This window comes from Rissa tridactyla, chromosome 8 (assembly GCF_028500815.1).
Source record: "Rissa tridactyla isolate bRisTri1 chromosome 8, bRisTri1.patW.cur.20221130, whole genome shotgun sequence".
Taxonomy (NCBI): domain Eukaryota; kingdom Metazoa; phylum Chordata; class Aves; order Charadriiformes; family Laridae; genus Rissa; species Rissa tridactyla.
In genome coordinates this window covers 10,966,039-10,990,356 of record NC_071473.1, presented here as the reverse complement: position 1 = coordinate 10,990,356, position 24,318 = coordinate 10,966,039, and the positions used below count along the sequence as shown (strand labels likewise).

The following is a 24,318-nucleotide window of genomic DNA, read 5'->3' as shown; positions in this document are numbered from 1 at the left end:
TCTCTTCTAAATGACAGGAGTAACTTTTCACTTTTCTATGCATATTCTAATTTAAAATATTTTCTGAGTGCTCTCAGTTTTTCAACAAGGTTCGGTGAACTCTGAACTTGAAGGTCTATGAAGTAATTTCTCCTTCACTAACTGCAATTTTTAGGAGGTGTGTACAATTGTTTCCTCCTTTTGGAGGAACTGCAATGTGACACCACTGTGTTGTTACAATGGTCTGATTGAAAAAAAAGCAGCCAAACAGACTCCTCCCTTAAAACATATAGATCACTGTTTTAGTGTCATTCACAGGAATTTCTTTTCATTTAATTGTTCTGAACAGAGATAACTGCTTTTTCTGATTCCCCATAGTTTCACTTGTAAAGCGAATTATGAAATGTAATGTTTAAGAGGTGGAATGATTCGTATGGTGTGTCTAAACAATGATAAAAAGTACTTGCTGTGGGGAACAATAGCTATCGTAAGCTCTGATCCTTTCCTTTTGAAAATCTAACCCAGTCACCATTTCATGCAGTCTGTTTGCCTTCTAAATGAGGAAGGCTAGTACTAAATAGAAACTGGCAACTGAATTATTAGCAGTTAAACATTAACGAACATTTAACACTATTTTAGTCTCCTGGTATCCTTATCAGTTGTAGCTTGGCGCAGCACAAAGTCCATTAAAGAGCTTTTACTCCCTGGATGGGGAAGAAGCGCTGGCAGATGCTCAGGACGCATGTGTGCGCTGGGTCTGCATCTGACCCTAAGGTTCTGTGAGACTTATGTCCTGTGCACACCACTTGAAAACATAGCCAAAATCACAAAGAACCACACGCTGGTTACAGCGGTGTGATTATACAAGAGGTTTTTTTGTAGCTGGTTAAGCCTTAAAACTAGCTCAAAAAATGTGTTTTATATTCCACTAAAGGAAAAAAGCCAAACCTATGTGGAAGGACCAAATGCTCCTTGTTAGATTCTTTAGATGTGGGCTGTGTCTAAAGATGGTTCTAACGTGGTGTATGTGATTTATTTTTCTTAAATAGGAACATCTCCAGGGAGGAAGTAAATTATTAGTAAATTCTACAAAAATCTGTTAGTTGTGGCTCCTGCGGGCACAAGCTGCCGGGCAGGAGCTGGGTATTGGGGTGGTGCAGGGGCCTGGGGCCACATCACGCCGTGAGCCGCTGTGACCAGTTGTGTGGGTTGGAGAAATGAACGTTACGTATTCAACTGAAGTTAAAAAAGTGTGGAAAATGGATGTTTCCATTCATACCTATCCAGGTTGCTCTAAAAATTATTGAAGGCTTTTACGTATTTAGTGTTTAATTCCTTTTGAATTATCCGATCGCCACGCTGCTACATCCTTTAACGCAGTCAGTTGCGGTGTATTTAAAAAAAACCCCAAACCACCCCCCGGTACCGGGAGGTGACGTGACGCGCCCCGGGCCCAGCCTCCCTCGGTCCTCCCGCACCACCGACGGCGGGGCCAGAGCAGCCGCGGCCCTTCCAGCCGCTTCTTCTCTATGGTGCGGAGGGCGGGGCCATACCCGTTTCCGGCAGGGACGGCTCTCTTTCCGCCCGGCCGCGGCATGTGGCGGCGCGGGCAGCCAGCGCGCGAGGGGCGCGGCGCGCGGCGGCGCTCGCCGCGCTAGCGGGCCGCGCGCTGCCGCCACCGCAAGGCAAGGCGGGAGAGCGGCGGGGCCTGGCCCTCCGCTGAGGAGAGGGCCGCGGCGGACGGTGGGGGCCCCCCCCGGGCGGGTCGGGCCCCTGAGGGAGGGCGGTCGGGGTGAGGCGAGGCCCGCGGCTGCTCACGCGTCTTCACCTTCCCTCAGGCGAGGCGTCCGCCACCATGCTGGGAGGGGACGAGTTCATCAGCTCCCCGCCCAGGAAGACGGTGCGGTTCGGGGGGACTCTGACGGACATCTTGCTGAAGTACGAAAAGGTGACTGGCTGCTCTGCGCGGGCTGCTCCTCCTCGGCCAGGCTACGTGCGCTGCCGCGGCGCTGGGTCCCGGGGGGTAATTCCCTGTCTTCGTCTCGCACAAGACCGTGTCTGAAGGCTTAGGAGAAGACCGGAGGGCGGCTGAGTGCCGCAGCATGTGCCAGGTGGTATTGCTGTGCAAGGGAAAAGATTTCCCCTGTGAGTCAACCTGAGTGAATCCTGGGTGTATGTGAAGCCTGGCTTACGCCAGAGGGTGGAAAGTGATCGCAGCCGTGTCCGCAGGGAGAGTGGCCGAAAATGACCCGGCGGCTTCAGGTGTCTGTCAGTGACAGCACTCTGCTACTGCTGCTTCAGCCTTCCATGAGCTTTCTCACTTACTTGTGTTCTTCATGCCACTGTTCAATAATATTAGGTTGCTCAGACACGTTAATGAAATCTGTATTCGTTGCTGGGAAAAATATGAGTGTTATTTACTTACTTTTTTTTCCCCTGCTAGGGTGAGACCACAGATTTTGAGTTGTTAAAGCATCAGCTGTCAGATCCAGACATAAAGGTAAGAGTTTTTATTGGATGATTTAAAGTTCGGCTGTCTGAGTGGAATCATCAGACAAGTAATTCTGGTGCTTACCCAGATCCTTTGCTTTAAACACTTAGCTGCATTTAACAGCTTTTTGCTTTGTGGAAACTGTCAGAATTAAAACTCCAAATGGGGAAAAAAAAAGCAATTGTTTGTTTATACGCCTGTATATCTTATATGCAGGATCTTGACAAATGATGTCTCATGCTTACTGATGCTGCTCTAGAGAATTGCTGCTGTTTCAGTATCTCTCTTATTTCAAGACTTGAATGTCCCTTCTCCTTAAACTAGAGCAAAAAGAAAATAATATTGAATGCCACTTCTTAAATATGTTCTGTGTGAGTGAGGTTTGTGTGCCTTGCTCAGTCTGTTACTAAAGCCTTCCAGGCAGGCTCTTGGTTTAGGAGTTGGTAGGCATTTATTCTTGCATTTGAGAACTTCCATTGGTGAAGACACAAAAAAACTTATTGCGTGCTAATGTGAAAATAGTTTCTAGTAACAGTCTTAATCCTTGACTTTGAAGGATTTTGTTATTTTCTAGTAATAGGTAATACTGCTTATTGAAATAGTTACCTATTTTTTTTTCTGCTTATTTTAAGGATGCCCAGATCATTAATTGGCTGCATGAATTTCGAGCTTCTGTTGTGTATTTGACCAAAGAGCTTGATCAGCTGGTCAGCATTTTGCTGGTAAATATCTGTCTGTTATGTGTGAAGGTTAAGAGTTTATTACTCAAAGCATCATTCTTTAACATCTTGATCTTTGCTTACTTGCAGAGGCTGCCATGGTTGAAAAGAAGTCGAGAGGTAGTGGAAGAATATCTGGGTTTTCTTGGCAATCTAGTGTCAGCGCAAACTGTCCATCTTAGGCCATGCCTCCGGATGATCGTGTCACAGTTTGTCCCCCGTAAGTTACTTTTCTCTTAATCTTCTTTGTTTACTTATCAAAATGCCTTTCCTAGATAAATTCGGTATAAATATAAAGGGTGACACGTTCATTATTGGGTCAAGTGTTTTTCCCGTTGATTGCTCTCTTAACTTGAATAGCTGAATTATACAGATAGTTTTCTGTACCTAGATTTTTTAGAAGACACATTCTAGTGGCTAATATAGACTCCATTTATGAAGATGTCTTGGAAAGGGATGAACTGTATGAGGTTGTTATTACTAAAAAACAAAAGCTGCAGTGAGGATCATATCAGATGTTCTCAAGAACTCCCTATTTCTGTGAATAAAACAGTCTTCTTTTTTTTATGAGATTCTGCTTATTTTAGAAAGTTTCATGGATAATTTTCATGCTTTAGTCCTGATCAAGACCGTTGTCCAGTGTGTTTGCTGTGGCATTGAAACTATTACCTGTAAGATTTGTACAATTTTGATATAATCTCACTTTTTGCTAGCTCGAATAACCATCAGAGAAGATGATGTGGATATTTCAGATTCTGATGATGATGATGAAAGTGAGTATTAAGGAAGCATGGCTTATATATGCTGCTGTAATAGCTTTACTAAAGAAGTATACAGTGCATGTTGCTCCCTTTTCACAGAATTAATTTAGCTGAGTTAATGTAAAACATTAAGAAACAGTATGTCCTTAAATTCCCAAGTCAAAGACTTTCTTGTACTCAAGTCAGTGATGTGGTGACCCACTTCTTGTTACTTTTAAAATATTCTAGTTGGTGCAGCATCTGCAGGGGTAAGACTGAATGCATAGGAAGACATGCCTATTCCTAGATGGTTTCAAAGCCAAAGGAAAGTTAGGAGTTGTTTGTTTTCTGTTTTATTTACCTCAGTAAAACTAGGTAGTTTGGGGGATTCTTGCGTCTTTTTTTGTTGTTGTTGTCTGTCTGTGGTAAGCTCAAATACGATTGATATTTATAACAGAAATGCCTCTTAATTAGTGTATTTATTGATAACATGAACAGCTAAATATTTTTCAGGAATTTGAAAATTTTGAAAATGTTTCAAAAACATTTTCATGTTTTTTTCATCTTGAATGCTGGAATAAATTTCAGTTCTGCTTGTGATGACCCAACTATTTTTCTGCTGTTCACTTGTGACACTGTTTGGATAAAAAAAACTGCTGTAGAAGCCTAATTATCTGTTTGTTTGACTCTTGTGAAAATAAGGCATAATTTTTCAATAGGTTTTATCTAGTTAGAGACTTGGATTTAACATATCTTCCAAATGTTTGTGTATTGTAGGATAAATTTTGGATTTCCAAGTTTAGAGTTCAGTCTGAGAGCGTATAACAACAATACGTGGCCTTAGGGTTGTCAGCACATTCAGAATTTATTGATTGTGATGCCATGAATTTTATTTGGAATTGTTTTTGACGCTTATTTTGGTACTAAGGCAGTTCAACTTAAAAACAAACAAACAAAACCCAAAACATCCCCCCTCCAAAAAAACCCTGCTAATATTTTTGGCAAATGCAATTTCCTTGGGAATCTTTAAAATGTTTAGTTTATATGAACTGGTTTTGCTAGTTCCGATTTAGTTTTCTGGAACCAAATGCATAACAGTACTTTTTTTTGTGTCTCTAGACCTTTCTGAAAACTTTAATACGTGCCATAGAGCATTGCAAACTGTTGCAAGATATGTTCCTTCGTAAGTATATGATCCCACGGTTTTATATGCCCTTTCCTTGCAGATTTAAAGCTTGTGAACTGATGAATTTTTTTTCTCTTAATTTGAAGTAGAATACTTAATTTCATTGCATGATTTTTCCTAATATTCACTAACTGGTGGAATGCTGTATCCAATGATTATGAAATTTCCATAGGCATCAGCAGCTGAAAGTCTTGTTAATGGGAACAGGAAGTAGGGAAAGTCATGTTTATAGCAATGTATTTGAAGTGGCTTCTAACAATCCCACATGAAAGTTTACCACTTACTGTCTGTTTGGTAATCCTTACAAAAACAGACTTTATACAAGTGCTTACCTTAAAATAAAGTTACTGTGAAACAAGCTTATTCCCATCTGTCTTTAGAGTGCTGGAGTTTCAGTATTTGCTCTTGTGGTTAATAACCTATAACTTTGAGGGTTTTTTTGTTTGTTTGTTTTTTTTAATTGTAGGACACCACAATTTCTCATGCCGATACTTGTGGAAAACTTTCCTTTCATTAATAAATCAGAAAGAACTCTGGTAAGACCTGCGAATATTTTTATTTGTTCACTTGGTTTTTTTAATGTATAAATATACTCTGTAGTATTGACAACTGTTTTGGTGGCATTGAATGCAGGTTTTTGTGTATATTTTTTAAAATTCTTGTTGTTTTTATATATATACATGCTTATCTATAAGGGTGTGTCTGTTTAGTATAAGGTTGTCCAAGCATACTGAAGTTCCTTGTGCATAAGCATTATGCTAGTCTTTAATGACATAACTGCATATCTTTTCCACAGGATTGCTTTCTTAATCAATGCACAAGATGGACCTCTTTGACGATGAATCTCAGGGTTGTATAGTAAGGAGACGGTAGGATACCTGTCTCGTTTGTTGTCAAAACTGGAAAGTATTTATCAGAAGAACAGGGGATTTGATAAACAGACAGAAAGCAATAGACATTATAAATGAAATCCAAGTTGTCAGTAGTGTAGGGTGTTAAATTGTTTTATTATGTCTTTGGTATACGGCTCATGTGTGGTGGAAAAACAAGCTGGAAGTTTTTGACAGGTTATGGCTCTTGTGTGATCTTTATATTTACTTGTTCCAACTTGATATGTTGGCACTTCATTTTACAGAAAGGCAGAGCCCTACACCACCAGCCAAGTTCAGTTGGAGCTGTGTTTCGAACTCATCAAGTGCTGAAAAAAAAATTGAGTTCTTTGTATATCTTGCTTTTTTTTTTTTTCCTTTTTTTAAATCTAAATAACTTTGGGCATCAGTTCCCTGTCTGTCAAATGAGGGGGTAATAGCTCTTGCATGTTTTTAGGAGAAGAACTTTTTATTTACTTATTTATTTAGCAGCTCAGTGAGGAGTAAGTCATGGAAAAAATTCATAACTCTGTTTTCAGGGCAAGGTTTGAATGGTGTAATAAAAATATGGTCCATGCATTGTTCTTAAATATTTCAAATTAATACATTCTTGTTAAACTAGCTCTATCCGTCTTAGGTACTGAGTAAGCCAGATAGCCTGTGGAAAAATCATATGTGCTCATGTAATTAAAGGTTGTGTTATAATGCATATTCACAAAGAGACTATGGTGTACTTAAATGTGGCAATTTACTTAATTTTATGTATTGACTTGACCATTTTGCTATATGAAAGTTGCAATGTTGTGTTTTGTACATGTCTGTGTACATGGGTGGGCACATGGACACTTGTCTGTTAACCTGTTTGAATTATAATCAGAACGACTCTGAGGAGACTTACCTGTGGAAGTTAGAATAATAGTGTGAAGTAAAGATGTATTCACTCTCACTGCAGACAGTTCTACTAGAGCTGGTTCTAGATGTAGTGAGGAATATGCTTCTTGTTTTAATTTTTGTAGAGAAAGTTTAGACTTAAACCCCTATGGGAATTAATAAACTTTTCTTATAGAATATTTATACTCATTCTGTCTAAATGTAGTTAAGAAAAATTTAGATGCAAATAGTGGATTAAGAAGTTAATGGTAACACAGTTTAACGATTGAAAGTTGATGTGTGGATTATACATTAATTTATTCTAGATCGAATACAGTCTGTTTAAACCTATTTCTGCCTCTTTAAATAACAAATGAAGAAACTTGTTTTCTAAGAGTCCTTGGTAGAAATGAGATTTTCTGTTAACATTATTAAAGATAGCAATTTATTTTGTGTTATAGGAATGTTATGTTCACAACCTGCTACGAGTTACAGTGTACCTTCCAACTCTGAGGCTTCAAATTCTGGAGCTTATTATTGAAAAGCTGTTAAAGTTGGATGTAAGTTTGTTCTGTATCATGTTTTAAGGAAGCTTGGTGTTAAAATACACAGCGTAGAAAATTAAATATGCTTCAGTGTTAAGCACAACAAAAAGTATGTTGCAGTAGTGCTTATGATCCTGAGTGTAAAACCAGTCAAATCTACACTCCATGCCCAGTCTTATGATGTTCCCACATCTGAGGGTAACTGTATGATGTGTACTGTTAACACCCTGCATGGAATCTCTACGCCAGAATCAAAATAATGGTTTCATGGCGATTAGCGCTCATGTGCAGAGAAGGTGCTTCTCATTGTGTGGCTGGCCTGTTTTATAATTCATTTGAAGTAAAAGGATTTACAGTCTTTGAAAAGATGGGGAGGGTAGGATTGTAAATGACTAAGTCTTTATTTTGGAGAAACTCAGCATATAACAGTCTGGGGAAAGCTTATATTCTGGAGGTAAAGTTTCAGGCAATTATGTATTGCATACATAACATTCCCTTTTAAAATGTTTATTTAGTCAAGGACAAAATATATTCTAGAAATTATTCATGTCATTTCTATAACTAATAAAAAAGTTTCATATTATTGTCTGGTCTTACAAAAATTAATGTCTTGTTTGCAACTGTAGGTTAGTGCTCCACAGCAAGATATTGAAGATGCTGAAGAAGCTGCTAATAACTCTGATAGTGAGGAAAAATCTACAGAGGAGGGACTTTTTGACATGGTTGGCTATCTTGTTCTACTAAAAGTTTTTTTGGTTGTTTTTTTAGTAAAATTTTCACTTTTGAGGTGGCTATGAACTAAGACAGCGTAGGAATACATTATTGCTTTGTTGTTAACTGCACTGCAAACTGAGATAGGGTAGGAATACACTATTGCTTTGTTGTTACTGCACTGCACACAGCTCTGGAAACCTGAACATCTGGCCAAATGATTAATTGTAAATTAAATAAATGTGTTGACTTTATTCATTTAAATATGCAGTGTACATGCAGTGAATCGATTTCATTATGTAAAAGCGCAAGCAGCTACACATAAAGCTAATAAAAGAATTCATGGTAGTTGGCTTAGTTTACAAAAATTTGCTTACATTAAGTGTGTAATTAGATACTGTTGGTTTTTTGTTTTTTTTTTTTTTAAAAAAAGACAAAGCTTTAGCATATCACTGAAAGAGGAAATTTAGTTTCACTTTTCCTGTAATTGCTGTCTTTATGATGTTCTGTATGTAAAAGCTGCATGACTACTATTTTATCTATCAGGAGGAAGATGAAGAAAGAAAAGGAAACAAGGTTGTTTCTTCCAGTAGTGAGAGAATGGCCCATCCACTTGCAGAGCGCCTTGATATTCTGATGACCATCCTGTTTTCCTATATTAAAGATGTTTGCCATGTGGATGGTAAGAACACTTGACCTATAATCAAGTTTTTTGTTTTGTTAAGAAGAAAAACGTAAGATGAGTTCTTGCTTTCTGCTGCTGCAAGATAAGAGCCCTCATCCTTTAGCGGCAGAGTTCTGCCATCAGCAGGCTGCGGTCTGCATTCCTACCTCTGCCCAGTGTTACTGGCAGAGGATGCAAAGGTTTATGGTTTTAGAGGTTTAGTCTTCAGTTGGAGACATTCTGGTTAGATAAATATGACACTGTATCCAAACTGTGGCATTACAGGGTATAAGGGTAAATAGTGGGTTTTTTTCATTGTGCTGCAAAAGTTAGGGGATTAGAAATACTTTCTGATTAACCACAGTGTTTTATCATTTGCATTGCTTTTTGTATCAGAATTATATATCCTTTCAACATCTCAAGGAGTGTAAGTAGATTAAAACAACCAGTCGTGTCACTCAGTTGGAATTGATACAACAAGGCTTTGTGTTATAGGAAAAGACCTGAAAGAAATGTACACTGGCATTTATTAAGGATTTGAATTTCTTAGATTTATGTATTTAGAACAGAATATTTAGAAACCATTTTGCTGTATCTTCTTCACGAAGTCAGGTAGTTTGTTTCTTAGTGTTTTCTTCTAGCTCTTCAGAAATAACACATTATTGCAAAGTTTGCATGTCTGCCAGTTCTATACATGTGTGTGCATGCATGCACACATATTCTCCGTGTACACCACCGTAAAAAGCAGTAGAACTGAAGTTCTGGAAGGTCTTACTATAAATGTCTTTTAGATGTCAAATAAGCCCAGATGTCAGATAAGCCTGGAAGTCAGCTTGACAGTATTTCTTTACATATTTCTTACTGGTTTAGAAAGATATAAATGCCACTTTAGCAGCATAAGGTCATGGGAAAAAAAAACTGAAATGGCTCATTTTGTTCTGTTTTTTTTGTGTAGGCAAGCTTGATATCAACAGAACAAAGGATTTGTATCGGGATCTGGTTTCTGTTTTTGACAAGCTCATTTTACCAACCCATGCTTCGTGTCATGTACAGTATTTCATGTTTTACATCTGTAGCTTTAAATTGGTGAGTAGAAGCTGTTTTTAAAATGCATTGTCTTCTGTCGTTTCTGCATCCTTGTTTTGGCTTTTTTTTTTTTTTACAAAAAATAGTTGTTTTCTGATGTAATTCTAGTCTGAAGATAATACATCAGGATTCATTAGTATCTCTGTTTTCTTTTCCTTCTCTGTTACTCCTTTCTTCAAGTTCTTTATGTGGTTGCTCCTCCCATGTTGCTCATAAAGTGCAAACAGGTGAAATCTAAGCTGGTGTGAAGGAACTTGATTAGCAGACCTCTTTTACAAGAATTAGTTGGACCCTTGAACCCAAGACACAGTGCTCCAGCAAGTTCCTTCAGCATCCCAAAACTATCTCAAAGATATTGTCAGTGTTAGCTCTTCAGTTTGAACGTAATTTCTGCTGTGTGTTCCCCCTCTCATTTTCTAGTCTCTCTCAACAAACTATTGTTCTTTCTCTTACCATATAAAAATAAGAACATGCATAGTTTTTGCATAAGAGTAGCTAGAGATCCAGTTAAGTTAATGCCCTGTCTCTGACAGTGGTTAATAGTGGATGTATTGGAAAGAATATCAGAATGGGGCAAGCATGTTATGATGCTTTGCTAGAGTACCCTCTCAGCCTCCAGCAGCTATCCAGTAACTTCCTGAGCCAAAGTGATGTTCTTTCCTGATAACAGCCCGTGATGGACAAACTCAAGGACAAAACATCTTGTGATACCATGCTTTTTATACTGATGTGAATTTTTGGCATTGCTAATTTCTGTGGCAAAAAGTTCCACAATATAACCATTTAAGGTGAAGAATCACTTTTGTTTCTGTAAATTCGTCTCTCTGCTATTTTCATTGGATGTCCCTGACCTCTGCCACAAGAGACAGTGAACAGTCACTTCATGTTTACCTGCTTACTGCTCTTGTTTTTAAACATTTCTTGTGTATCTGTTCCTGACTTTTTCCTAGACTTACGGTTCCATTTGCTTTTTACAACTAAGTGTAGAAAAAGACACAAGAATGCTCTTCCATCGTGTGTAGGAGTAGTTATTTACTACAGTTACAGGTAGATTATTTTTTTTGATGGTTTGGTTATGGAAATTATGTGAGTATTAGGAATCTATTACTTAGAAATCATGAGCTGTTATGCTGACGACACTGTTTGTGTCTTGTTTCCAGGGGTTGGCTGAGGCATTTTTAGACCATCTTTGGAAAAAACTACATGATCCAAACAATCCTTCAGTGATCAGGCAGACTGCTGGGAGTTACATTGGCAGCTTCTTGGCAAGAGCTAAATTTATTCCAGTTGTGTAAGTTGTTTTGATATATGGTCACAACCAAACAATGTATGATGATTGCTGAGGCTAAGTACAGAATTCACAGAATGCACATGGAGTGTTGGTCTCCTGTTCCCACTGCTTTGCCAGTAAGCCTAAATCTTGTGCTTTCACTGATTGGGGTTTTCAGTGCTGAAACATTCATTCATTTTATGCTGAGATAAAGCAGAAAGCTCGTTAACAGAATTTCCTTTTTTACAATTATATGTTCTTACCAATTTTCTTATAACCACTGGGATCCTTGAATATTTGTTTAACATCTTTTCTAGACTACTTCTCGTGCTATTTTTTACACCTTTTTTTTTCTCTCTCTCCCCCCAACCCCCCCCCCAATTATAGTACAGTAAAAGCATGCCTGGATCTTCTGGTGAACTGGCTGCATAAATACATTGATAATCAGGATACAGGGGCTAATGCTTACTGTGATGTAGCTCTCCATGGGCCATTTTATTCTACATGTCAGGCGGTGTTCTATACACTTATTTTCCGTCATAAGCAACTTTTGGATGGAAACTTAAGGAAAGGTGAGTATATTAGGTTTGAATGGTGTTGGGATTCATTTGCAAGTTTTACTGTTGATGTGTTTTCTAATGATTAATTTAAAAGTATCTGATGGCAAGTTTATCTTCTTGTGCTCTAAACAAAATGAGGTGGCTTGTATACCTGTTGGGTTACCAAGCTAAATAAGCTTTTTTCCTCCCCACTATTGAAAACAGTGCTGATAACTCCTCAACATTGATATCTGGCCCCACTTACTGAGCACGTTGAATTCCAGCTATATAAAACTAGTGTGGACTTCAATTAATAATCTGTATTGATGACTCTGTGCCTCTGTCAGTCCCTGTAATAGATGTGTAAGTGTAGCTTCTGTGTTAGAAGGATTCCTTGGCTGTGGCAGGTTACTGTTAGTTAGAGTAGCTTTTCTGATGAACAAGTTGTGGGCTAGATCTCTACTGTAAGAGACTGCCCTAGGATGTGCTTCTGTGGTGATGTGCAGGGTGCAGGCTGGTCACACTGGAAATTCTTAAGAGTTCATCTTATATGTTATATAACTTATATTTGTCAATTGTTCTTATTTTCAAGGTCTGTCATACCTGCAGAGTTTAAATTTTGAGCGCGTTGTCATGTGTCAGCTAAACCCCCTGAAGATTTGTATACCCTCTGTTGTGAACTTGTTTGCTGCCATTACCAGGTACCTACTCATTTCTTTCGATTTCAGCTTGGTACAGATATTTGTGTGTGTGATCTAAAAACAGCACAGTACCTAGAACATGGGTTTATTGTTAGGAACAGTATTGAGTGTTATCCAAGACAACTCATACAACACTGACCATATTCTAGGTAGGATAAGTTTATTTCTGGTTCAGTTTCAATTAAATCCTACAGTGCTGTGAAACTGATTTTTTTAAATTATTTTTTATTTTTTGTTGGAGTCAATATGATTCTGCTTGGGGGTGAAGTTTATAGGAGTGCAGAGGAAGAGAACAGACTCCTTGCCTTGTGACTGTCTTGAAAACTAGTATCAGTTGGAAAATGGAAAATAGAAGTGATATTTGTTAAAAAGTAACTTTGTCTTTTAATACCATCTGAAATCTTTGCTTTCAGTGTGCTAGAAATACTTCACTTTTCTTTATTACCTTTTTTAAGGAAATACCAGTTGGTGTTCTGCTACACAATTATTGAGAGGAACAATAGGCAGTTTATACCAGTTGTTCGGAGTGGCACTGGGGGTGACCTTGTGCAAACATGCACTAACCCACTTGACAGTTTCTTCCCCTTTGATCCCTACCTGCTCAAAAGGTATAGTTTAAAAATAACCAACTCATTTCTGTGTTGTAGAAAATAATGAACTAGAACTGTAAGAAACTGCCAGTGTTTCTACAGTTCACTTTCTTCCCTGATCTTTAGCACCTTTCAAGTCGCATGTTTTAAACACAGATTGTCAAAAGTTTGAATTGAAATTTACCCCCACTGTGACATATAGCAATGAAGAAGGAACAGGACCCAGTTTCCTGGAAGGACTAATTAATATCTTCAATGACTTTTCTTTTAGTTTTCCTTGTTTTAAGCAACCTCTAAAATGTAATGTTAGCCTAATATGTATTTTGTTGGAGCTTTGGTGGTGGTGTCATTTTTGTTGTTGTTTTGGTTTGGGTTTTTTGCACCTTGAGTGTATCGCATTGGAGAAGTCAGCTTGTTTAAAACATCTTGCTTTTTTAATGAATAGTGCTTTTTTAATGAAAAGCTGCGAATAGATTATTTGCAGCTTTTCAAAATGTCTAGCATTATGATGCTTTAATCACTTTCTAATGTTAGAGGGCACCATTCTGACTTTTTTTTCTCAAAAAAATATCTGTCTCCATGGGAGACATTTCTTAGAAGTAGAAATTAATATTAATAATTACATTAATTCGTAATCTTAATGGATACAAATAGATCTGTTCTATTTAATTATATAAAATTATATAGTAATATTAGTAAATAATATTACTGAAATTATTAATGTTATCTTCAAAAAATTGGAAGAAAATTATGCTTATCTGTGAGCCTAGTGTAGATGTTGAAAATACCCAGCTAGGAATTAAGAGACCTGGTTATCAGAACTCCTCAGACAAACAATTATAATTTATTACTGTCAGCAAAATGGAGTTATTTCTTCACGGGATTAATTGGGGATTATATAGGGGTTAATTGAATAGTTTGTAAAACCCTTCAGAGGGCTATCAAAATGCCAAACATTTTGTATTGTATTATTAAAATGAAATACATACGACTTTTACTGAATACATTAACTCATATTGCGTTCATACTTAAGATCAAAGAAGACCATTGATCCTTTTTATCAGTTTTGGGAAGAACTGAGTGCTGAAGATCTTGAGAATCTGAAGAAACCCATTAAAAAGGTAATATTTCCTGCTCAAAACACATTTCAGCTTTTGCCAAATCTGTATCAGCTGCTTCTATTGCAGGATTAATTTTATTTAGTAGATGTGAGGACACTAAACATTTAGGGGAAACAGTGATTGAAATAAAGAAGCTTTAGGGATTGATCCACCCTTGCTTTGAGAACGCTTTTCCCCTCTTCTGCAGAGGAGTTAGTTTGGCATCACACAACCACTGTGAACGCTTATGAACGCTCTCAGAATATGGACACACTGATGTCACTGGGAAATCCACTTGAAGATATGATTTAGTTCCCATATTTCATAATGAGAGTACCTCTAATTCTCTTACCATTCCAACCAGTCAGGACAATTGTAGTACAACCCAAATCCTGAATTATGTCCTTCTAAAGCTCCTATGTAGTCAGTTTACCTTCTTGCAGAATGTTTATCCTATGTCAGGTGTTTCAGTCCTTCAAACAGTGTGTTTTGCTTCCCTTCCTGTGATAACAGTAAAAATACTTCATGGTGTTGCATAAACTTTCCTATAACAGTTTGATTAGCAGATTTGATTATTGTAACATTTCAGAATTTATTTTAGAATTTCCCTTTTTGGTCTCAGCATTCATTACTTCTGCCAAATCTTAATAGAGACCTGGAGTATCTTTCTGCTCTCTCTGATCCTTTTAAATTTATGCAGGGTGCTTCTGAAGATGAAGATGACGACTTTTTGAAAGGAGAAACCCCTCAAAATGATGGTGTGGTTGGAATTGCTCCAAATTCTTACGAGTCAAATACCCGGAGCCCAGTGAGCAGCATTGGCTCCCCTGCAGACTGTTACGTGCCGTACCCTCAATGACGTAATGACGTGGAGAGTCAGAAGTGAGAAGGTTGAAAATTGTGTGCAATTTTTTTCTCTGTAAAGAGACTCTAGCTCAACTTTCCAAACTGGCAAATGTTTAAGTAACTACATTTAAGAAAAATTATTGTTTATTAATCATCAGATTTCTACAGATATGTTATGATAAAGTCATATGTTGCTAGAAAAGCTTAGAGAATAAATAGGGTGATATTTTACAAATTTCACATTGAAATGGTTTTTATGACTTACAAGGATTTTTTTATAGTTTTTCCTGACTCTTAAAAACTTTTGTTTACTAGTGTTTCTCTACAAGGTTTTATATATCAGCGGTGAAGTTCTGGTCTTTCTTACTACTGATTTGTGTGGGGACCAGAATTCCATTGTCAGTATTCAAAGTGGACTCTGGTGACTGTTTTTGTTTTCTAAGTAATGGTATGATCCCACCACAGGGAAGCCATGAATCAAGTCTGACTGTGATTCTTTTGCACGCACGTCTTAAGCTTTTCCTGTCTATAGAACAGTATCTGGTAAAGCCACTTGATAGTGGAAAATGTACTCATGTGATAAGCATTATCACTCCTTAAATCTGTAGCTGGCACACAGCTTTCCCAGCTATGAAAGTTCAGACTTGTAAAAGTGATGGTTGGTGGAAGTGTTGAAAATGGAGTTAGCTGAATGTATGATTTGTAGATGGTTTTCTTTGGGGTGCTTGTGAAGCACTCTGGGACAGGTATTTATTTTCAGGATTTGAAGTTTATATGTGAATGCTGAAAATACAAAAAAAAAAAAAAATCTTCCCTCATAGAAAGGAAGTAAGTGATGGTGTCACTGGTGTCCTTGTGTTGTCCATGTGTCAGTGTAGAGTTCCTCTGCATAGGTTTCATGTCGTCTTTTCATGATTGCTGGCTTTTAGATTTGAGTAAGAATATAAGCTGTGGAAAAAATAAATGTTATTTGTGTAACATTTAGCTGAAAATTTTATGCATTTGGGACTAAGCTCTAATTGCCCTTCTTTTAGAATCTGAACTTGGAGGCTTTCAAGACAACATTTTTATTCAGAGCCAATAAAGACTGATGGAAACAGTGCAATTCTTAAACCTTTGAAAACGCACATCTCTCTAACAGGATCTCTCTGTGTAGTCTGGGTTCTCAAAGTCAGTGAGTTTGTTCTGACAGACTGCAAAAATGAATTTTAGGGATGGTACTGCAAAATACATCAGTGGATCTGTTCATTACTGGATAAAGTGGCACAGGTTTTGTTTTTAATTTTAGTCCTCTCTACTGTCAGTCCTCAGCTGTAAACAATAGATTTTCATCTGAAATAATTGCATTTTCTCCTGGAGTAGAAGAACCCTTCTCACATCAACAGTAACCTCCTTTGAAAGCAGCCTTTTTCTCTTCTTTCACTGTTAGGTCTTTAGCAACATAGTCATTTCTTACAAAATGAGGCTGTGGAAAACTTTCCAAATTGTAATAGCAGGTACATGATTCAGGAACTTCCACCTGATTAACAGCGGAAAAAAAAGAAGGCATAAGTGACCCATTTAGATTAAAAACACGCAGACATTGAACTGTCTGTACAATTTGCTTTCATAGACTGAAGGGACTTGCTTAAATCAAAGATTCAATTAGGAGCTCCGTCGTGTTTCTGTAACCTCTTCTGTGACAGCTCTGGTTTGGTTACTGAGATGGCAGAGGGGAGCTGTCAGGTGCTGGAGCTTTGCTAAACAGACGTTGTTCTTTAAACACTGATGGGATGGAGAGGAACGTTGATTGTGAGGTGGAAATTTTGCCTTACCTGAGAAACACAGTGTATGTTTTGAAGAAAGTATCAGCTCTAACTGCCTACTTCAGTGAAAGTTTGGTTAGGAAGGTAAAGCTGGGGCCCTGGGGCCAGGCGTTTTGCCGCCTGTGGGTTGTGGCAGCCCTGGTGCCCCGGCTGGACCCTGCCTGCCCAGGGGCTGTGGCCGCACCCACCCACAGCTGCGGGAAAAATACCTGGTCTGTGAGGAAAAACTTGCCTTTGGCGTTGTCTGAAAATTTAGTTTTCTGGCTGCTGGGGGGGGAGGGGGGCGGGTGGATAGTGGTGTGGGTTTATTTGTAAATTTATGAGTTTATCATGGCTATTTCCCAAATGGTTTCTGTGAGCAATTTGCGGATAATCTCGCAGTCGCAGGGGCTTTCTGCAACGTTACCGTGTTAACGTCGTTAGGCGGTGACATGACCGGACATGTTTTCTAACGGGCGACGACCGCTGCGGGGCCAGCCCGGGCCCTGCGCTCTCGCCGAGCCCCGGCGGCCGGCGCCGCTCCCCCGCAGCTTCCCGCCGCCGCGGTTTCCCAGCGCCCCGCGCGGCGCGGCGACGCCCGCCCCGGCCCTCGGGAGGAAAAGCGGAGCCGCCGCCGGGCCTGGGCGCTCCCCGAGATGCCACTGCTGATTAACGGTGAGCGGGTCGACCTGGCCCAGCCTACGGGGGACATGATCCGCGCCTACCCGCACCTCGAGGTGAGGCGGCGGCGCGAAGGGGCCCGGCGGGGGAGCAGCGGGCGGGGGTGCCCGCGGGAAGCCCGCCGCCTCGGCCGGGAGAAGCGGGTGGCGGAGCGGGGCGGCCCCTGCGGCGGCGCGTGCAGGCGCGGCCCCGGCCTGCGGCGGCCCCGGGCTGAGGTAACCGGGCCTGCGGCGGCCCCGGGCTGAGGACACGCGGCTTGGGGCGCCCCCGGCACCGCCGCATTCCCCCCGCTGTGACAACGAAAAGACACCGTTTGACTAAAAATAATTAAAATCGGCGTCCCTGGAGGAGATTTGTGGTAATTGGCCTGAGGCGGGGAGCAGCCGATCGGTGTGTTGAGCTGCGCCGCCGCCGCCCGGCCAGGGGTGGGTGCATCGGCCGGCCCGGGCGGTCCCTCCCTGTGCAGAATTACACAGACTGGTGATCAAAGTCACGATAGTAACTTTTAGGAAGGTATTAACCTCACCTTCAGCATATAAATGTTGCAATCCTAACGGCAGACTGTGAGCCAGGAACTGCTGAGCAGAGCTGGTCAGGAAGGTGTTTCTTATCAGAAAATGCTTCTGTATAGAAACTGAGTGTTTGCAGAAAACCAGTGTAAATTTGATAAAGCTGTGAGGTGTTTTTTGAGCCCCTGGCTGGAAATTCTCTGCCTGCCCAGCAGGTGCGTGGCAGAGCACTGCAGTAGTCACACCCCATGAGGCTGGGTTTTCCATGCACGGAGCAAGCTAATAAATAGTGATATTTTGATAAGTGCTAGCTAAACGTGTTGGATTGTGGCAGTGGAAGACTGAAACTTTTATATTTAATATGTTTCCTGTCCTGACTGAACTTCCAAGAGCAGCTGTGATATTATCTAATGTAATCTATGTCAAGTCCTAGTGCTTTTTGTTGTACCTCCATTTTATCATCTCTGCAGGGAAAAGTGTTTTGTGTGTCTGAGGAATGGTGGGATTTACTAATTAATTAGATCAGTGTCAGGATTGAGTGAAAAATTCTCAAAATTCAGAATACTCCATAATACAAAATGCGTATGTTTCTCTCTGACCTGGATCCCTTTGCTTTTCAGAGGTGATGTTTCTATCAAGTAATGGATACACCTGAGAATTCAGCTATTGTAGTCTCTATTATCATTTATCTTTAGGAAAAGGCAAAACTTTTGAGAAGTCAGCCTGCTCAAATTGTGGAACCCAAAGGTCTTCTGTATGTCCAGCAGAGAGAGTTTGCGGTGACTACCCCTGAAGATGGTATGCAGGAACATAAACGTTTTTTCTTCTACTGCAGCAGTGGTTGTGAGAGCTGAGTTCTTAAAATGTTCCTGTCCTTTAAAATAGGTTCTGTTTCCATTCTTGGATCAGATGATGCAACTACCTGCCACATAGTTGTGCTCCGACACACAGGTATCTTTAAAGGATGTTCAGTACAAAACCTGTACCTCTGAAGTAATGAATTAGTATTGGTTTATGCTGCATTAATAAAATAAACTGCAATTATGTTTATATAAGCTTGAATCTTAAAAATTCATGTGATGTATTAACTAAATTATTTGTTTGAAGAGTTGGCATGTTTAGTGTCACCCTTCATGTGAGTTCTGGGTGCATGCAAAGGGGTTTTTGCTGTGTTCAGTCAGCCCGTCTCTTTTGCTGGAGGCTGCTGTCCTGAGAGGAAGTGAGGTGGTGGTGGATGTAGCTCTTACACTACTGTAGTCATGTAATCTGTTACTGATTTCAATTATGGTAACCTAACAGCCTCCAACAGTGTCGTTAACTGTCTTCTCATGTCTTCCTCAGGCAGTGGAGCGACCTGCTTGACACACTGTGACGGATCGGACACAGAAGCTGAGGTGTCACTCATCATGAGTTCAGTAAAAGCTTTTTCTGACAGCATAGGATATGGCAGGTCAGCTCTGCTCTTATTTCTTGTGTACTGTTTTTCACAAAGGTTACTGTGGTTCGTAAGGCGGGGAATTTTTATGTGATTGTACAGGGTTCAAGACAAGGTAATTGTGCAGGAAATATCTCTTGATCAGGAACTACATGTAGAGTGAAAACGGTTTCCTTGATGACGATTTTGAGGGTATTTTTAGCAGTCATTTAAAGCATGGTTCTGTTCTGAATATTGTCTCTCTAAAATGCCGTTGTGAGGTTTTGTGCTTACTGTTTTCCAGTTAACTTCTGTTTCAGATGTCCGAAATTTTCCAGACAGACGTTTTTGGTTTTATATTCTATTTTTGCTTCCAGACTGTTGGTCTTGTAAATTCTTTTGGGATCTGAGAATCCATCTGTGATTTTTCCAAGTTTTTCTAAGTTTTTTCTAAAAATAAAAAAAAATAAGGAGGGGGACAAGACAATAGGGGGAAGAAAGCTCTGAAACAGAATTTAGCAAACAAGGTTCTTTCTGGATGTGGGTTTTTTTGCTCCTGCAGTTTGATAAGAACAAAACCTCAATGACCTTAGAAGATATGGTCTCTAAAACCTCATGATTTGTCAGGACTTGTCTTTGCATAGACACTTCTCAGAGAAGAACCCTGCTGTATGGTCCAGAATGGTTGTAAGGAGGTCACGGGAGTAAAAATCTTCATGTGAAATTAATCCTTTCTTGGGAACTGAAAGGTGGTTACTAAATTCAGTCCAAATCAGAGGTGCTGACCATCAGAGATACCACTGGGTTAGATAGGATTGCATGCCTGTAATGCCTCTTAAAGTTTTTAATTTGTGCTGATTCCTGGATGATCCCTGAAGTGTTCAGAATGGAATTGCCGTAGCTTGCTATGTAATGTAAAACAGCTTGGCGCATGTGACTGTAACAAGTGAGGCTTCTTTAATGGTTGCTTTGGATTTTGGGCTGGGGATTATTTTGTAAAACTGTTCAGTTTGGGATGTCTTTTTAACTGCTGTTTCCTGTTATTCCATCTCTGTTAGGCTGGAAGTGCACCTAGTTGGAGGTTTCAATGATGATAGGCAGTTATCACAAAAACTTACTAATCAGCTTCTTAGTAAGTTCACGTTTTTTCCACTCTCATGTTGAAAAAAAAATAGTTGTGACTGGATTTGGGTAAAGTTTGTTTGTAATCTGAGCCTCCTGTCACTTCGCAGAAAGAAATCTGGATTCGTTTTGAAGGGTGTTTTCTCAACCTGAGAACGTGGTGTGGAGAGGGGTTGGCCGCCTGAGACTGACACGTGGCCAGTGTGTGGGGTGGAGGGTCTGAATTTGTAATTTCTTCCTGGTTTATATTCTTGTGTGTAGAATTGGGGTGCAGTTTGGCTGTACTTGATTCCTGGCTCTGCTGCCAATACACTATGTGATCTTGGTCAAGCGTTGTCACTGTCTAAATCTATACTTGTGGGTGACTTCATTAGTTACCATTCCTTTCATACCTTAAATGTGATGAGGTAAAACTTAATAATTGTTTGTAATTGTCTGATGAAAGGTGTTATGTCTGTTTATGAAATCTATAGTCCAGAGAAGTGATTGTGGTGCTTTACAAACAAATTGGGAACATAAAGTACCTGCTTTCCTGTAAGTGCTCTGGCTTGTGCTAAGTGCTTTCGGAGTGTGGTGGGGAGGCCTCGGCCCCCCTCGGGATGGGGCAGATGTCAGGATGGGAGGGAGGTGGCCCCAGGGATAAACAAAAAGGGATGCACCCTCGTGGCCATCGCACATAGGGATTCCTGTTAGCTGGGTTATATGTTGTATCAGAGTTCTTTACAGAATAAAGTAATCTGGTTATTTTTTTTTTTTTTCAACTTTCTGATTTTCATGCATCAAGTTACAATGTGAAACAATAACGCTGTACTGCTATTAGAACTTTGAAAAAAAGAGATTATTTTTTTCTAGAGTGGGGGAGATGGTGAAAAGCAGAATGAATTTACAGCTAATGAAAGACTGCATTTGTTCACTATATATGTAACGTTTTAGGAAAATATATTTAAATATAAGCTGTTAAATGTATAGTGAACTAAAGCAGAGCTGATGTGATGCCAGAGCTATGCCAGTGTCAGTAAAAGGAGTAAGTGGCACAACACTGTTTTAGCATGTTTTTGCTGTTACAAATGGCTACTCTGTAAATTACCGTTGTGTTTAGTAGTTGTGGCTTTAAATTTTATAAAAGTTTGAAGTAAATCTGCAAAACGCTCTGTGCTCTGTTGCCTTATTTAGGAACAGTGCGTTAGGTTTCTCTGCCCATCTATTCTGCAGTGCGCAGCACTGACAATGCCCCCTCGTCTATATACAGCACCTGCTTTGCCACCAGTCACTCTTACACATTGCTGCTATCGTTGTTGCTGTAGGAGCATTCGATCTCCAAACAGATGATGTTCATTTAGTGACTTTCTGCGTAACAGGTAAGAAAATGTTTTGTTGGTTTTTGAAGTATCTTTAGCCGCTGAAATCGAAGTGCAGGGGTCTTTTCACACATGGCTTTTTTTTATGTCCTGTAAGAAAGAACAGCACGAGTCCTCCATAACAATTTGTAATTTTTAGTTTTATAGCTGGTAGAGTGTGTGGTGATGTCAAATAGACAATGCAGCAAGGATTCTGTACTTACTAAGTGCTGCTGAAATGCAACTGGTGGAAGAGCCCCTCCCTGTGATTGTTACCTGGTTATTTTGCCACCTGTGTCCTGTGGAAAGTGACTGTGTCTCTGGAGATCTTAAGAGGCACTTACAGACCTTTGGCTGCCAGTTGTTAGACCTGCCTCCCCACAGGTGTGAATGAATTCATAAACTCATGCAGTCAGTTTATAGTGTGTGATATCACATAAAGGAAGAAGCAATTTCCTTTTCTTCATGCCGCGTTCAGGTCGAATTTCCATCATCTTTGCATTTCAGGGCTGTTGGTGACTGAAACTTCCCATCATGGTAGTTTTGCATTGTGGTTTTTTTTCCTGTAAATTGCCTGCGCAGAAAGTGGAGTGACAGTTGGCTGGAGCTGGCAATACTGATGGGAGATAAAGAGTTCTACTCCAGGCCCCAGGCGTGGTGTTATTGGCCTGTACCTTCTTTTCCATATTTCTTTCAGGCCTCCTTGTTTTTTTTCTGTCTTCATGCAACATCAGATCTGTTCTCTTCTCCACAATGAAATGAATGCTGTTCAGAAAAAAATCCAAAGGCCTACGAGTTTGACTTTTTTTTTTCTTACAGAACTAAATGACAGAGAAGAAAAGGATATTCACTTTCCAATCATTTATGGAGTAGGTCAGTTAAATTATTTTTTTGTAACAGCTTCCAGTAGTGAATGGGCTGCTTTTAATGACCAGATAAAGCCTAAAAGTTAAGCGCTAATGTTGGAAGCGTAGGTAGAAATTTTCTGCTGCTGCCAGAGTTCGGTAGATGCACACATGGAAGTGGCTGTGTACAAATGCAAGCAGATCTTCTTCATTTAACTGTACTTATGATTTTGTCAGTATTAAGCTACTGTACTAACCTTTGGGGTTAGAACTCAACCTTCAGTTCATTGTTCGTGCTGTGTTGTTTCTAATTAGTTTGGAGTATGCCTGGAATATTGAAATGCTGCCAAAGCAAAATGAGTAGAAATCTGCTATCACAGGCTGAGGGGTCTGTGCTACTGAGAAATACAAGAATAGTGTTTGATGGGTTCTAAAGTTTCTGCACCTGGTAGTGCTGGGAATGTGGTCATTCTAAACAAGTGTTGTGTAAAGAATTAATTTTTTCTGTATTAAACTGTTTCCTACCAGCTGTGAATGTTAAAACAGCAGAAATTTTCCCTGCAACCTTCCCAGAAAAAGGGCCGGATGAGAATTTGCGTTCAGCCCACATTTTAACAGGAGCAACGGTGAGTAAAAATAAGAGGGGAAAAAAGGGTATTTTTGCTGGGAGACCATTTAGAGGCAATGAAATGTCAAATGTTTGAGGAAAAAATACTTTGGGTAGTGTTCTGTCAGTAACAAACCAAATGAGAAAGATGGAAGACCAGAGGCAAAGGGTAACGGTGGCAATCAGACCACTTCTGCCTTCTCTGGGAAGTACGGCTTTCACGTGCTGTTACGACTAGCTCTGCAGCTCTCCATGGGATAACTTATGTAAAGAGATTCAGGTCATGGGCATAACCCCAGCAGATTTGTTGTTACAGTTTAATGTCTTGTTTGTCAGAATAATTGGTTAATCTTTATGCAATAGGAATGAAGTGGGGCTGAACTGGCAGTATGTCTAAGACAGAAGCTGCAGCTTAAGGCCTTCCAGATGAAGTGCGTTTGCTGTCTCGCTTATCTGTGAAAGCTTGTCTGACTCTTCCGGCTCCCTGTGTTGTTACAGCTCACTAACATTTATGATGCAAAGATGGAACAACTACATATTGGGCCTTATTTCTGGAGGCCTTTCCCACATGTGGATTTCTGGCTTGAACAGGATGATAAAGAGATTTTACAGGTACCCAAAATTGACACTTTCTTTTTTTTTTTTTTTCTTTCTAGCTGCATAGGGAGAGGGGTATGGTCTATCAAACGTTTTCCCAGCGTACTGCTGGGGAGGGTGGTAAATAATCTTATTAGAAGGCAGAATAATTGAGAACTTTGTATTCTGAATGTCAAGCAGCTCTTGCTACTGTCTTGTTTTTCAGAATCTTTCCACATCGCCCCTGGCTGAGCCGCCCCACTTTGTTTCCCACATTAGATCTACATTAACATTTTTAAAAGAACATCCCTTTCCATCTCGCTCCCTGTTCCCTGACAGGAAACCTCGCATCTACAAAAAAAATGCGGAAGGGTTGTGGGAACAGGTTTGTTCTGACAAGATCTAACCTGGAACCAAACACTGCAACTGCTTTAGGGAAGTACAGTGGTGCAAGAAGAGCAATTTGTTGCAAAAGCATATTGCTGGTCACAAATACCATTGTTCCTGTGCTTTTCAAAATAAAATATTTTGACAGAA

The 24,318-nt window shown here is 39.8% G+C and overlaps 2 protein-coding genes across 4 annotated transcripts; both read left to right on the top strand.

The window, feature by feature from the left end:
• Nucleotides 1-1,554: 1,554 nt before the first annotated feature.
• Nucleotides 1,555-15,888, top strand: RRN3 (RRN3 homolog, RNA polymerase I transcription factor). 2 transcript variants are annotated; one of them, XM_054210551.1, is made up of 18 exons: nucleotides 1,555-1,664; nucleotides 1,818-1,927; nucleotides 2,423-2,479; nucleotides 3,103-3,192; nucleotides 3,280-3,409; nucleotides 3,903-3,962; nucleotides 5,049-5,112; nucleotides 5,582-5,651; nucleotides 7,316-7,414; nucleotides 8,026-8,121; nucleotides 8,657-8,792; nucleotides 9,730-9,860; nucleotides 11,021-11,151; nucleotides 11,518-11,702; nucleotides 12,262-12,370; nucleotides 12,826-12,978; nucleotides 13,994-14,081; nucleotides 14,761-15,888. In XM_054210551.1, the coding sequence occupies exons 2-18, from the start codon at nucleotides 1,835-1,837 to the stop codon at nucleotides 14,917-14,919; spliced, it is 1,851 nt and encodes a 616-aa protein (XP_054066526.1). In that variant the 5' UTR covers nucleotides 1,555-1,664; nucleotides 1,818-1,834; the 3' UTR covers nucleotides 14,920-15,888. The 2 variants fall into 2 exon arrangements, with proteins under 2 accessions (XP_054066526.1, XP_054066527.1); XM_054210552.1 differs by lacking the exons at nucleotides 1,555-1,664; nucleotides 12,826-12,978 and having other exon boundaries at nucleotides 1,729-1,927.
• On the top strand, nucleotides 14,824-24,318 carry NTAN1 (N-terminal asparagine amidase). 2 transcript variants are annotated; one of them, XM_054210554.1, is made up of 10 exons: nucleotides 14,824-14,950; nucleotides 18,576-18,678; nucleotides 18,766-18,831; nucleotides 19,222-19,330; nucleotides 20,353-20,426; nucleotides 21,721-21,774; nucleotides 22,573-22,626; nucleotides 23,127-23,224; nucleotides 23,704-23,817; nucleotides 24,008-24,318. In XM_054210554.1, the coding sequence occupies exons 1-10, from the start codon at nucleotides 14,924-14,926 to the stop codon at nucleotides 24,185-24,187; spliced, it is 879 nt and encodes a 292-aa protein (XP_054066529.1). In that variant the 5' UTR covers nucleotides 14,824-14,923; the 3' UTR covers nucleotides 24,188-24,318. The 2 variants fall into 2 exon arrangements, with proteins under 2 accessions (XP_054066529.1, XP_054066528.1); XM_054210553.1 differs by lacking the exon at nucleotides 14,824-14,950 and adding an exon at nucleotides 17,235-17,427.

Coding starts and splice junctions, on each gene's coding strand:
- RRN3 (XM_054210551.1), top strand. CDS start 1,835: ATGCTGGGAGGGGACGAGTTCATCAGCTCCCCGCCCAGGAAGACGGTG. Junction 1,928..2,422: donor TCTTGCTGAAGTACGAAAAG/GTGACTGGCTGC, acceptor TTCCCCTGCTAG/GGTGAGACCACAGATTTTGA. Junction 12,371..12,825: donor TTGTTTGCTGCCATTACCAG/GTACCTACTCAT, acceptor ACCTTTTTTAAG/GAAATACCAGTTGGTGTTCT.
- NTAN1 (XM_054210553.1), top strand. CDS start 17,347: ATGCCACTGCTGATTAACGGTGAGCGGGTCGACCTGGCCCAGCCTACG. Junction 18,679..18,765: donor GGTGACTACCCCTGAAGATG/GTATGCAGGAAC, acceptor CCTTTAAAATAG/GTTCTGTTTCCATTCTTGGA. Junction 18,832..19,221: donor AGTTGTGCTCCGACACACAG/GTATCTTTAAAG, acceptor TGTCTTCCTCAG/GCAGTGGAGCGACCTGCTTG.